Here is a 14,872-nt window from a genome sequence, read left to right on the forward strand (position 1 = left end):
ATGAGTGATCACAAATGGTGATAGCTAACAATGGTATTGGCCATGAATAAAATTATATTGTACAAGTGTCTCAAAATAAAAGCTAAAATATTGAAAGAATTCGGCATTTTTAAGTCATACACCCAAAAGATGACAAAGAACAATTTTAGACCTTGGGAGCATTGAAAATCCTAAAAAAAGCAGAGTAAGGACCAGCCTAGTCATCACCCTTATATTTGTCAGCAAATTTCTTTTTTACAAACTTCAAATTTCTTTAATCGCTAATAACTTTGTTAAAACGAGTTAAATCACTTATTTGGGCCAAAATTTAATTTCGACATAAAAACATTAAAAAATCTTTAATCGTTAAATCCAGAAAAGGGCCTCAATCTGTCATAATTTTTAATTTCTCATAAAAACTGATTGTTTTATGAGAAATTTTCAAAATTCTTTAATCCTCTATGAATTTGTAAAGTTACTCAATCTCTATGAATTTGATAACTTACTCAATCTGTTATCACTCATATATTTAAACAAAAATCAATATTTTACTCAATAAAAACTCTTTTAAATATTTTTGCAACATTCGTTTTGTTTTCTTTTTATTAAATAAAATAAGTAGTAGGTGTAAAAAAAATAAATAATTTCGTTTTTGTGGGTGAATCTTAAAAAATACGTGTTGTTTTTATGTTTTAAATTAATTGAGAATAATGGCGATGATAATGGCGGCAAATGAATTGAATTTTTGATTTTTGCAGGAAAAAAAACTTAAAGTAGTCTTACATTATGGACCTTAAGAACTAAACACACAATTATATTTTAATTATTTTGTAACTTCCTGTTTCTCTTCCTGCTCAGTTTCGGTTGGAGAAGCATCATCATTGACCACAATTAGTTCTTCGGGTTGGACAGACTCCTCAAACGAATCATTGGCTTCGGCACTGTCACGCACTTCATTGCTTATTTGATCAGGTGAAATGATGGCGTCATTAGCAATAGTTTGGACTTGTTCGGAGATTTCTGGCTCTGGTTCTTTGGCGGGCAGAGGTTCGGGATTTGTAACGGTAGCAGCAGCTGTAGCTCCTTGAGGTCTATTGTTACCTTGGAAGATGTTGAGTAAACCTTGTAGAGGACCTTGTTGTGTGGGGGCAGGCTGTTGTCCATTGTTGCCCATGAATGTGTTGACTAGTTGTTGTATGGGACCTGGTGGTCTGGCAGTGGTGGCATCATTTGCTCCCTGTTCTTGTGGCTGGCCACCTATGCCGGATAAAGTATTTTGGAATTGATTACCCAGATTCGAGGCAAATTGTTGTAATCCCTGAAAAGCCTGGGTGGTGGAATTGACTACAGATTGAGCGGCATTTTGTACAGCCGTAACGGGATTAAAGAGTCCAGGTAGAGTAGGAGCTGGAGCAGCTGGTGCGGGGTCATCATTGGCCACCTGACCCTGAGTAGTTTGTCCAGTTATTTGATTGAAAAACTGTCCCAAGGGAGAGTTTTGTATTAATTGTTGCACAAAGTTCTGTTGAGTTGTGGTTTGGGTGGGAGTGGCCTGTGTAGCTTGACGTACAGCACTTTCAGCTTGTTCCGACTCATCATTATTAGTTTCTAATATCACTACCACACGATTGGGAGTTTCTTTCTCCACCACTACTGATTTTAAATCTGAAGATTTTTCAATTTCTTCCTCAATTACTTGTGGAGCAAGCTGTTCAATAGCTTCGCTGGCTTCTTCGGGTTGCAGCACAGCAACTATTTGTGGTACTTCAGGAATTGCGGTTCTCAATTTGTTTTCCTCTTCTATGGCTTTAATAATTTCTTTATCCTGTTCCTCTTGCACAGCTTCCTTGATTTCCTCCTCAACTATGGCTTCATCGAGGCGACGTTGAGCCTCTACCACAGCTTCGACCACCTCCAATTTTTGTTCCTCATCTACGGCTGTGGCAACAATATCTTCAGCAATTGCTTCCTCAGCTAAATTCTTAATTTGAGGAGCTGTTTCGTTTTCTTTTACATCAGATGACTCTTTAATTTCTTCAGCATCTTGTATGATGGTGACAGGCACGAGGATCTCTTCGGTGTTGCGATAAGTACGTCTCTGTACTACGGCGGCCTCACACAGAGAGACCACCAAGAAAACTCCTACAAAAGCGGTGATAAAACGCATTGCTGCTAAATTGCTCCTAAATAATCCACTAGTTTTAACGATCAGCTCTGCTTTTTTTTAATCCAATCAAGTAGCGCGTGCGTGTCTCTTCGTGCGTACGATCGATCGTTGTTAACACTTGAAAATCACTTTACAAACTGTTCGAAATTTCTTTGGCAGAAGCGCATTTATACCCGGCTTGTAACAACTTGCATGTTGTTGTTTCTTTACGTTTCAGTTTACTTTACTTTGTTGTTTTTATTTGTGTATCTTAAAGCCTCCGATCGTCGTCGTTTGCACTTGGCTTTGAATTGAATTGAACGTTTTATTTTTTTTTTGTTGTGCTTGTTTATAAATATTTATAACTTGTATTGAAATTGTCTTTATGGGAATATTGTAGAGCTTTTCTTGGTTGCAAGTAGATGAAAAATTATTTAGTCTTGTTAAATATTCTGCAAACATACATTTGCTGTCCTTTGGTTTAGTGAATTAAACATCGATTGTGGCAATTAAAGAGAGGAAATTGTTACTTGGAAATTGTAATGATTTCAAATGAATTATTTTCTACGTGAGCCAAGATAGCGTCGACGAGATAGCGTCGATTTTGGGAATTTAAAAAACCGGGAAGTCGAAATACCCAATTTATGGGAATTAAGAAAATCGGGAAGTAAAAATACCCAATTATATAGTAATATTAATGCAAATGGAAATAAAAGCAAAAAACATAAAACCTAAGAAATACTAGAAAACTATAATTTAATTTTAACAAAAATTACTAGTTGGAATTTAGGTATAAGAAGGTTAATCAAAAATGGCAAAAAAAATCGTTGCTGATCTACCACGGGAAATATGGGAAGTGGCTCGGTACAAGCCATATATATTATGAAAGTAGACAGTTTTTGGAACATAATGAGACAATCGTGCTAAAAATCGTGTGAGTGGTTCCATAGAAAAATGACTTCCTCCAAAATGGCCAAAAAAAATCGTTGCTGATTTATTATGGGAAATGTGGGAAGTGGCTCGGTAAAAGCCATATATATTATGAAAGAAGACAGTTTTTGGAACATAATGAGACAATCGTGCTAAAAATCGTGTGAATGGTTCCAGAGAAAAATAGGTTCCTCCAAAATGGCCAAAAAAAATCGTTGCTGATTTATTACGGGAAATGTGGGAAGTGGCTCGGTACAAGCCATATATAATATGAATGTAGAGGGTTTTTGGAACAAAATGAGCCAATCGTGCTAAAAATCGTGTGAGTGGTTCCATAGAGAAATGACTTCCTCCAAAATGGCCAAAAAAAATCGTTGCTGATTTATTACGGGACACATGGGAAGTGGCTCGGTACAAGCCATATATATTATGAAAGAAGACAGTTTTTGGAACATAATGAGACAATCGTGCTAAAAATCGTGTGAATGGTTCCAGAGAAAAATGACTTCCTCCAAAATGGCCAAAAAAAATCGTTGCTGATTTATTACGGGACACATGGGAAGTGGCTCGGTACAAGCCATATATAATATGAAAGTAGGGGGTTTTTGGAACAAAATGAGCCAATCGTGCTAAAAATCGTGTGAATGGTTCCAGAGAAAAATAGGTTCCTCCAAAATGGCCAAAAAAAATCGTTGCTGATTTATTACGGGACACATGGGAAGTGGCTCGGTACAAGCCATATATAATATGAATGTAGACAGTTTTTGGAACAAAATGAGCCAATCGTGCTAAAAATCGTGTGAGTGGTTCCATAGAAAAATGACTTCCTCCAAAATGGCCAAAAAAAATCGTTGCTGATTTATTATGGGAAATGTGGGAAGTGGCTCGGTAAAAGCCATATATATTATGAAAGAAGACAGTTTTTGGAACATAATGAGACAATCGTGCTAAAAATCGTGTGAATGGTTCCAGAGAAAAATAGGTTCCTCCAAAATGGCCAAAAAAAATCGTTGCTGATTTATTACGGGAAATGTGGGAAGTGGCTCGGTACAAGCCATATATATTATGAAAGAAGACAGTTTTTGGAACATAATGAGACAATCGTGCTAAAAATCGTGTGAATGGTTCCAGAGAAAAATAGGTTCCTCCAAAATGGCCAAAAAAAATCGTTGCTGATTTATTACGGGACACATGGGTAGTGGCTCGGTACAAGCCACATATATTATGAAAGTAGAGGGTTTTTGGAACCAAATGAGCCAATCGTGCTAAAAATCATGTGAATGGTTCCAGAGAAAAATAGGTGCCTCCAAAATGACCAAAAAAATCGTTGCTGATTTATTACGGGACACATGGGAAGTGGCTCGGTACAAGCCATATATAATATGAAAGTAGAGGGTTTTTGGAACAAAATGAACCAATCGTGCTAAAAATCGTGTGAATGGTTCCAGAGAAAAATAGGTTCCTCCAAAATGGCCAAAAAAAATCGTTGCTGATTTATTATGGGAAATGTGGGAAGTGGCTCGGTACAAGCCATATATATTATGAAAGTAGACAGTTTTTGGAACATAATGAGACAATCGTGCTAAAAATCGTGTGAATGGTTCCATAGAAAAATGACTTCCTCCAAAATGGCCAAAAAAAATCGTTGCTGATTTATTATGGGAAATGTGGGAAGTGGCTCGGTACAAGCCATATATATTATGAAAGTAGACAGTTTTTGGAACATAATGAGACAATCGTGCTAAAAATCGTGTGAGTGGTTCCAGAGAAAAATAGGTTCCTCCAAAATGGCCAAAAAAAATCGTTGCTGATTTATTACGGGACACATGGGAAGTGGCTCGGTACAAGCCACATATATTATGAAAGTAGAGGGTTTTTGGAACCAAATGAGCCAATCGTGCTAAAAATCATGTGAATGGTTCCAGAGAAAAATAGGTGCCTCCAAAATGACCAAAAAAATCGTTGCTGATTTATTACGGGACACATGGGAAGTGGCTCGGTACAAGCCATATATAATATGAAAGTAGAGGGTTTTTGGAACAAAATGAACCAATCGTGCTAAAAATCGTGTGAATGGTTCCAGAGAAAAATAGGTTCCTCCAAAATGGCCAAAAAAAATCGTTGCTGATTTATTATGGGAAATGTGGGAAGTGGCTCGGTACAAGCCATATATATTATGAAAGTAGACAGTTTTTGGAACATAATGAGACAATCGTGCTAAAAATCGTGTGAATGGTTCCATAGAAAAATGACTTCCTCCAAAATGGCCAAAAAAAATCGTTGCTGATTTATTATGGGAAATGTGGGAAGTGGCTCGGTACAAGCCATATATATTATGAAAGTAGACAGTTTTTGGAACATAATGAGACAATCGTGCTAAAAATCGTGTGAGTGGTTCCAGAGAAAAATAGGTTCCTCCAAAATGGCCAAAAAAAATCGTTGCTGATTTATTACGGGACACATGGGAAGTGGCTCGGTACAAGCCATATATAATATGAATGTAGAGGGTTTTTGGAACAAAATGAGCCAATCGTGCTAAAAATCGTGTGAGTGGTTCCATAGAGAAATGACTTCCTCCAAAATGGCCAAAAAAAATCGTTGCTGATTTATTACGGGACACATGGGAAGTGGCTCGGTACAAGCCATATATATTATGAAAGAAGACAGTTTTTGGAACATAATGAGACAATCGTGCTAAAAATCGTGTGAATGGTTCCAGAGAAAAATGACTTCCTCCAAAATGGCCAAAAAAAATCGTTGCTGATTTATTACGGGACACATGGGAAGTGGCTCGGTACAAGCCATATATAATATGAAAGTAGGGGGTTTTTGGAACAAAATGAGCCAATCGTGCTAAAAATCGTGTGAATGGTTCCAGAGAAAAATAGGTTCCTCCAAAATGGCCAAAAAAAATCGTTGCTGATTTATTACGGGACACATGGGAAGTGGCTCGGTACAAGCCATATATAATATGAATGTAGACAGTTTTTGGAACAAAATGAGCCAATCGTGCTAAAAATCGTGTGAATGGTTCCAGAGAAAAATAGGTTCCTCCAAAATGGCCAAAAAAAATCGTTGCTGATTTATTATGGGAAATGTGGGAAGTGGCTCGGTACAAGCCATATATAATATGAATGTAGAGGGTTTTTGGAACAAAATGAGCCAATCGTGCTAAAAATCGTGTGAGTGGTTCCATAGAAAAATGACTTCCTCCAAAATGGCCAAAAAAAATCGTTGCTGATTTATTATGGGAAATGTGGGTAGTGGCTCGGTACAAGCCATATATATTATGAAAGTAGACAGTTTTTGGAACATAATGAGACAATCGTGCTAAATATCGTGTGAGTGGTTCCATAGAGAAATGACTTCCTCCAAAATGGCCAAAAAAAATCGTTGCTGATTTATTACGGGACACATGGGTAGTGGCTCGGTACAAGCCACATATATTATGAAAGTAGAGGGTTTTTGGAACCAAATGAGCCAATCGTGCTAAAAATCATGTGAATGGTTCCAGAGAAAAATAGGTGCCTCCAAAATGACCAAAAAAATCGTTGCTGATTTATAACGGGACACATGGGAAGTGGCTCGGTACAAGCCATATATAATATGAAAGTAGAGGGTTTTTGGAACAAAATGAACCAATCGTGCTAAAAATCGTGTGAATGGTTCCAGAGAAAAATAGGTTCCTCCAAAATGGCCAAAAAAAATCGTTGCTGATTTATTATGGGAAATGTGGGAAGTGGCTCGGTACAAGCCAAATATATTATGAAAGTAGACAGTTTTTGGAACATAATGAGACAATCGTGCTAAAAATCGTGTGAGTGGTTCCAGAGAAAAATAGGTTCCTCCAAAATGGCCAAAAAAAATCGTTGCTGATTTATTACGGGACACATGGGAAGTGGCTCGGTACAAGCCATATATAATATGAATGTAGAGGGTTTTTGGAACAAAATGAGCCAATCGTGCTAAAAATCGTGTGAGTGGTTCCATAGAGAAATGACTTCCTCCAAAATGGCCAAAAAAAATCGTTGCTGATTTATTACGGGACACATGGGAAGTGGCTCGGTACAAGCCATATATATTATGAAAGAAGACAGTTTTTGGAACATAATGAGACAATCGTGCTAAAAATCGTGTGAATGGTTCCAGAGAAAAATGACTTCCTCCAAAATGGCCAAAAAAAATCGTTGCTGATTTATTACGGGACACATGGGAAGTGGCTCGGTACAAGCCATATATAATATGAAAGTAGGGGGTTTTTGGAACAAAATGAGCCAATCGTGCTAAAAATCGTGTGAATGGTTCCAGAGAAAAATAGGTTCCTCCAAAATGGCCAAAAAAAATCGTTGCTGATTTATTACGGGAAATGTGGGAAGTGGCTCGGTACAAGCCATATATATTATGAAAGAAGACAGTTTTTGGAACATAATGAGACAATCGTGCTAAAAATCGTGTGAATGGTTCCAGAGAAAAATAGGTTCCTCCAAAATGGCCAAAAAAAATCGTTGCTGATTTATTACGGGACACATGGGTAGTGGCTCGGTACAAGCCACATATATTATGAAAGTAGAGGGTTTTTGGAACCAAATGAGCCAATCGTGCTAAAAATCATGTGAATGGTTCCAGAGAAAAATAGGTGCCTCCAAAATGACCAAAAAAATCGTTGCTGATTTATAACGGGACACATGGGAAGTGGCTCGGTACAAGCCATATATAATATGAAAGTAGGGGGTTTTTGGAACAAAATGAGCCAATCGTGCTAAAAATCGTGTGAATGGTTCCAGAGAAAAATAGGTTCCTCCAAAATGGCCAAAAAAAATCGTTGCTGATTTATTACGGGACACATGGGAAGTGGCTCGGTACAAGCCATATATAATATGAATGTAGACAGTTTTTGGAACAAAATGAGCCAATCGTGCTAAAAATCGTGTGAATGGTTCCAGAGAAAAATAGGTTCCTCCAAAATGGCCAAAAAAAATCGTTGCTGATTTATTATGGGAAATGTGGGAAGTGGCTCGGTACAAGCCATATATAATATGAATGTAGAGGGTTTTTGGAACAAAATGAGCCAATCGTGCTAAAAATCGTGTGAGTGGTTCCATAGAGAAATGACTTCCTCCAAAATGGCCAAAAAAAATCGTTGCTGATTTATTACGGGACACATGGGAAGTGGCTCGGTACAAGCCATATATATTATGAAAGAAGACAGTTTTTGGAACATAATGAGACAATCGTGCTAAAAATCGTGTGAATGGTTCCAGAGAAAAATGACTACCTGCAAAATGGCCAAAAAAAATCGTTATGTTCCAAAAACTGTCTACTTTCATAATATATATGGCTTGTACCGAGCCACTTCCTATGTGTCCCGTAATAAATCAGCAACGATTTTTTTTGGCCATTTTGGAGGAACCTATTTTTCTCTGGAACCATTCACACGATTTTTAGCACGATTGTCTCATTATGTTCCAAAAACCGTCTACTTTCATATTATATATGGCTTGTACCGAGCCACTTCCCATGTGTCCCGTAATAAATCAGCAACGATTTTTTTTGGCCATTTTGGAGGAACCTATTTTTCTCTGGAACCATTCACACGATTTTTAGCACGATTGGTTCATTTTGTTCCAAAAACCCTCTACTTTCATATTATATATGGCTTGTACCGAGCCACTTCCCATGTGTCCCGTTATAAATCAGCAACGATTTTTTTGGTCATTTTGGAGGCACCTATTTTTCTCTGGAACCATTCACACGATTTTTAGCACGATTGGTTTATTTTGTTCCAAAAACTGTCTACTTTCATAATATATATGGCTTGTACCGAGCCACTTCCCATGTGTCCCGTAATAAATCAGCAACGATTTTTTTTGGCCATTTTGGAGGAACCTATTTTTCTCTGGAACCATTCACACGATTTTTAGCACGATTGGCTCATTTTGTTCCAAAAACTGTCTACATTCATATTATATATGGCTTGTACCGAGCCACTTCCCATGTGTCCCGTAATAAATCAGCAACGATTTTTTTTGGCCATTTTGGAGGAACCTATTTTTCTCTGGAACCATTCACACGATTTTTAGCACGATTGGCTCATTTTGTTCCAAAAACCCCCTACTTTCATATTATATATGGCTTGTACCGAGCCACTTCCCATGTGTCCCGTTATAAATCAGCAACGATTTTTTTGGTCATTTTGGAGGCACCTATTTTTCTCTGGAACCATTCACATGATTTTTAGCACGATTGGCTCATTTGGTTCCAAAAACCCTCTACTTTCATAATATATGTGGCTTGTACCGAGCCACTACCCATGTGTCCCGTAATAAATCAGCAACGATTTTTTTTGGCCATTTTGGAGGAACCTATTTTTCTCTGGAACCATTCACACGATTTTTAGCACGATTGTCTCATTATGTTCCAAAAACTGTCTTCTTTCATAATATATATGGCTTGTACCGAGCCACTTCCCACATTTCCCGTAATAAATCAGCAACGATTTTTTTTGGCCATTTTGGAGGAACCTATTTTTCTCTGGAACCATTCACACGATTTTTAGCACGATTGGCTCATTTTGTTCCAAAAACCCCCTACTTTCATATTATATATGGCTTGTACCGAGCCACTTCCCATGTGTCCCGTAATAAATCAGCAACGATTTTTTTTGGCCATTTTGGAGGAAGTCATTTTTCTCTGGAACCATTCACACGATTTTTAGCACGATTGTCTCATTATGTTCCAAAAACTGTCTTCTTTCATAATATATATGGCTTGTACCGAGCCACTTCCCATGTGTCTCGTAATAAATCAGCAACGATTTTTTTTGGCCATTTTGGAGGAAGTCATTTCTCTATGGAACCACTCACACGATTTTTAGCACGATTGGCTCATTTTGTTCCAAAAACCCTCTACATTCATATTATATATGGCTTGTACCGAGCCACTTCCCATGTGTCCCGTAATAAATCAGCAACGATTTTTTTTGGCCATTTTGGAGGAACCTATTTTTCTCTGGAACCACTCACACGATTTTTAGCACGATTGTCTCATTATGTTCCAAAAACTGTCTACTTTCATAATATATTTGGCTTGTACCGAGCCACTTCCCACATTTCCCATAATAAATCAGCAACGATTTTTTTTGGCCATTTTGGAGGAACCTATTTTTCTCTGGAACCATTCACACGATTTTTAGCACGATTGGTTCATTTTGTTCCAAAAACCCTCTACTTTCATATTATATATGGCTTGTACCGAGCCACTTCCCATGTGTCCCGTTATAAATCAGCAACGATTTTTTTGGTCATTTTGGAGGCACCTATTTTTCTCTGGAACCATTCACATGATTTTTAGCACGATTGGCTCATTTGGTTCCAAAAACCCTCTACTTTCATAATATATGTGGCTTGTACCGAGCCACTACCCATGTGTCCCGTAATAAATCAGCAACGATTTTTTTTGGCCATTTTGGAGGAAGTCATTTCTCTATGGAACCACTCACACGATATTTAGCACGATTGTCTCATTATGTTCCAAAAACTGTCTACTTTCATAATATATATGGCTTGTACCGAGCCACTACCCACATTTCCCATAATAAATCAGCAACGATTTTTTTTGGCCATTTTGGAGGAAGTCATTTTTCTATGGAACCACTCACACGATTTTTAGCACGATTGGCTCATTTTGTTCCAAAAACCCTCTACATTCATATTATATATGGCTTGTACCGAGCCACTTCCCACATTTCCCATAATAAATCAGCAACGATTTTTTTTGGCCATTTTGGAGGAACCTATTTTTCTCTGGAACCATTCACACGATTTTTAGCACGATTGGCTCATTTTGTTCCAAAAACTGTCTACATTCATATTATATATGGCTTGTACCGAGCCACTTCCCATGTGTCCCGTAATAAATCAGCAACGATTTTTTTTGGCCATTTTGGAGGAACCTATTTTTCTCTGGAACCATTCACACGATTTTTAGCACGATTGGCTCATTTTGTTCCAAAAACCCCCTACTTTCATATTATATATGGCTTGTACCGAGCCACTTCCCATGTGTCCCGTAATAAATCAGCAACGATTTTTTTTGGCCATTTTGGAGGAAGTCATTTTTCTCTGGAACCATTCACACGATTTTTAGCACGATTGTCTCATTATGTTCCAAAAACTGTCTTCTTTCATAATATATATGGCTTGTACCGAGCCACTTCCCATGTGTCCCGTAATAAATCAGCAACGATTTTTTTTGGCCATTTTGGAGGAAGTCATTTCTCTATGGAACCACTCACACGATTTTTAGCACGATTGGCTCATTTTGTTCCAAAAACCCTCTACATTCATATTATATATGGCTTGTACCGAGCCACTTCCCATGTGTCCCGTAATAAATCAGCAACGATTTTTTTTGGCCATTTTGGAGGAACCTATTTTTCTCTGGAACCACTCACACGATTTTTAGCACGATTGTCTCATTATGTTCCAAAAACTGTCTACTTTCATAATATATATGGCTTGTACCGAGCCACTTCCCACATTTCCCATAATAAATCAGCAACGATTTTTTTTGGCCATTTTGGAGGAAGTCATTTTTCTATGGAACCATTCACACGATTTTTAGCACGATTGTCTCATTATGTTCCAAAGACTGTCTACTTTCATAATATATATGGCTTGTACCGAGCCACTTCCCACATTTCCCATAATAAATCAGCAACGATTTTTTTTGGCCATTTTGGAGGAACCTATTTTTCTCTGGAACCATTCACACGATTTTTAGCACGATTGGTTCATTTTGTTCCAAAAACCCTCTACTTTCATATTATATATGGCTTGTACCGAGCCACTTCCCATGTGTCCCGTAATAAATCAGCAACGATTTTTTTGGTCATTTTGGAGGCACCTATTTTTCTCTGGAACCATTCACATGATTTTTAGCACGATTGGCTCATTTGGTTCCAAAAACCCTCTACTTTCATAATATATGTGGCTTGTACCGAGCCACTTCCCATGTGTCCCGTAATAAATCAGCAACGATTTTTTTTGGCCATTTTGGAGGAACCTATTTTTCTCTGGAACCACTCACACGATTTTTAGCACGATTGTCTCATTATGTTCCAAAAACTGTCTACTTTCATAATATATATGGCTTGTACCGAGCCACTTCCCACATTTCCCATAATAAATCAGCAACGATTTTTTTTGGCCATTTTGGAGGAAGTCATTTTTCTATGGAACCATTCACACGATTTTTAGCACGATTGTCTCATTATGTTCCAAAAACTGTCTACTTTCATAATATATATGGCTTGTACCGAGCCACTTCCCACATTTCCCATAATAAATCAGCAACGATTTTTTTTGGCCATTTTGGAGGAACCTATTTTTCTCTGGAACCATTCACACGATTTTTAGCACGATTGGTTCATTTTGTTCCAAAAACCCTCTACTTTCATATTATATATGGCTTGTACCGAGCCACTTCCCATGTGTCCCGTAATAAATCAGCAACGATTTTTTTGGTCATTTTGGAGGCACCTATTTTTCTCTGGAACCATTCACATGATTTTTAGCACGATTGGCTCATTTGGTTCCAAAAACCCTCTACTTTCATAATATATGTGGCTTGTACCGAGCCACTACCCATGTGTCCCGTAATAAATCAGCAACGATTTTTTTTGGCCATTTTGGAGGAACCTATTTTTCTCTGGAACCATTCACACGATTTTTAGCACGATTGTCTCATTATGTTCCAAAAACTGTCTTCTTTCATAATATATATGGCTTGTACCGAGCCACTTCCCACATTTCCCGTAATAAATCAGCAACGATTTTTTTTGGCCATTTTGGAGGAACCTATTTTTCTCTGGAACCATTCACACGATTTTTAGCACGATTGTCTCATTATGTTCCAAAAACTGTCTTCTTTCATAATATATATGGCTTTTACCGAGCCACTTCCCACATTTCCCATAATAAATCAGCAACGATTTTTTTTGGCCATTTTGGAGGAAGTCATTTTTCTATGGAACCACTCACACGATTTTTAGCACGATTGTCTCATTATGTTCCAAAAACTGTCTACTTTCATAATATATATGGCTTGTACCGAGCCACTTCCCATATTTCCCGTGGTAGATCAGCAACGATTTTTTTTGCCATTTTTGATTAACCTTCTTATACCTAAATTCCAACTAGTAATTTTTGTTAAAATTAAATTATAGTTTTCTAGTATTTCTTAGGTTTTATGTTTTTTGCTTTTATTTCCATTTGCATTAATATTACTATATAATTGGGTATTTTTACTTCCCGATTTTCTTAATTCCCATAAATTGGGTATTTCGACTTCCCGGTTTTTTAAATTCCCAAAATCGACGCTATCTCGTCGACGCTATCTTGGCTCACGTTTATTTTCTTTATGTCAAGGTGTATTCAATAAGGTGAAGTTACGAGCACAGCTGATTATTGTTTGTTTATTTATGTTGTGTTTGAAAGTGTCAAAAAGTTGTTTACTGTTTGTTGTTGACATTCACAATATTTAAATTGAAAATGATAAAAAATTTAAAATTGTTTAAAAAAAATTGTGCAGCAAATATCAAAATAAGCAAATATTGGAAATTGTTTGGAGAAAATTCATCAAATTTTTTAGAGATTGACTCCCATTTTAGTCCATGAGATTTGTTTGCCTACTGGATAGCTTTTGCAAACTCCTTAGCAGAATTGCGTTGTGTATTTTGGAAGTGTGAGTGTTTCAAATAGACAGACGGACATAGCTAAATGATTAGTTTGATAGTTCCACTGGAATCACCAAGCTTTTTGCTCCGGTTCGACGTTTTTAATATTGAATCCTGCAAAAAAAACATTTCTAGAGCAAACTACCAATAATTGATTTTGTATTTGTTAGTTTTTTATCATATAAAAACTTCTAGTAATTCATTTAGTTTTTATTTGTTTGTTTTTTATATTTTTCATATGTCAAATCTGTTTTGACATTCTCACTCTATTGACAACTAAGAAATATTGTCTTTGTTGTATTTGTTGCCGAGACGCTCTCACCTGATTAATACGCCTTGCTTTATGTTTTTGAATTTCTATGGAGTTTTTTTTAAGAAAAATAACTCAATTGTAGTTTGATGAATTCTAAAGTGTAAGAATTAATAAAGAAACTTATATATTTAATTTCGATGAGTGGAAAATTGAGGGGGACTAAAGAAACCATGATGGTATAGGTCCGACTCTACTACTAAAGGATAGTAAAACCCTATACCCATTTAGACGATTTTGGTAACCAATATTTTTTTATGAGCCTCCAAAGATTCTGAACATCAGTGGGCCCTCAAAAAAAGATGTCATCAGTTTTTGGCCAACAGCTAATTCAGACTTGGTGATATCGGTTAACTATATATACAAGACTTGTTCACCTTTACCGTAGTTACAACTTTGCTAAATATTGTTAGTGGAAAATTAGCAGTCCCTGTAAGTTATTCTAAAAAAAGTAAAAAAAATTAGTTTCTTCCTATATTTTTTTCCAAAAAAGTACGCGAAGAAGCTGTTTTTGGCAAAAAAAAATGTAAACAAAATTTGTTTGTTTGACTCTTAGCTATATTATTGCCATATATAGTTAAGCGATATCACTACGTCTGAATTAGCTGTTGGCCATAAACTGATGACACCTTTTTTTGAGGGCCCACTTATTTTCAAAATCTTTGGAGGTCCATAAAAAAAAATTGGTCACCTAAATCGCCAAAATGAGTATAAGGTTTTACTAACCTTTGGTAGTAGAGTCGAATCTATACTGTCGTGACCGAGTATTTCA

At 36.9% G+C, this 14,872-nt stretch overlaps 1 protein-coding gene across 1 annotated transcript; it reads right to left on the reverse strand.

Moving 5' to 3' along the window:
* Positions 1–544: 544 nt before the first annotated feature.
* ImpE2 (Ecdysone-inducible gene E2) lies at positions 545–2,250 on the reverse strand. Its single transcript, XM_065505464.1, has one exon. The coding sequence runs from the start codon at positions 2,144–2,146 to the stop codon at positions 803–805; it is 1,344 nt and encodes a 447-aa protein (XP_065361536.1). The 5' UTR covers positions 2,147–2,250; the 3' UTR covers positions 545–802.
* Between the last annotated feature and the right edge of the window lie 12,622 nt (positions 2,251–14,872).

The sequence above is a fragment of the Calliphora vicina genome, chromosome 3 (assembly GCF_958450345.1).
Source record: "Calliphora vicina chromosome 3, idCalVici1.1, whole genome shotgun sequence".
NCBI classification, from domain to species: domain Eukaryota; kingdom Metazoa; phylum Arthropoda; class Insecta; order Diptera; family Calliphoridae; genus Calliphora; species Calliphora vicina.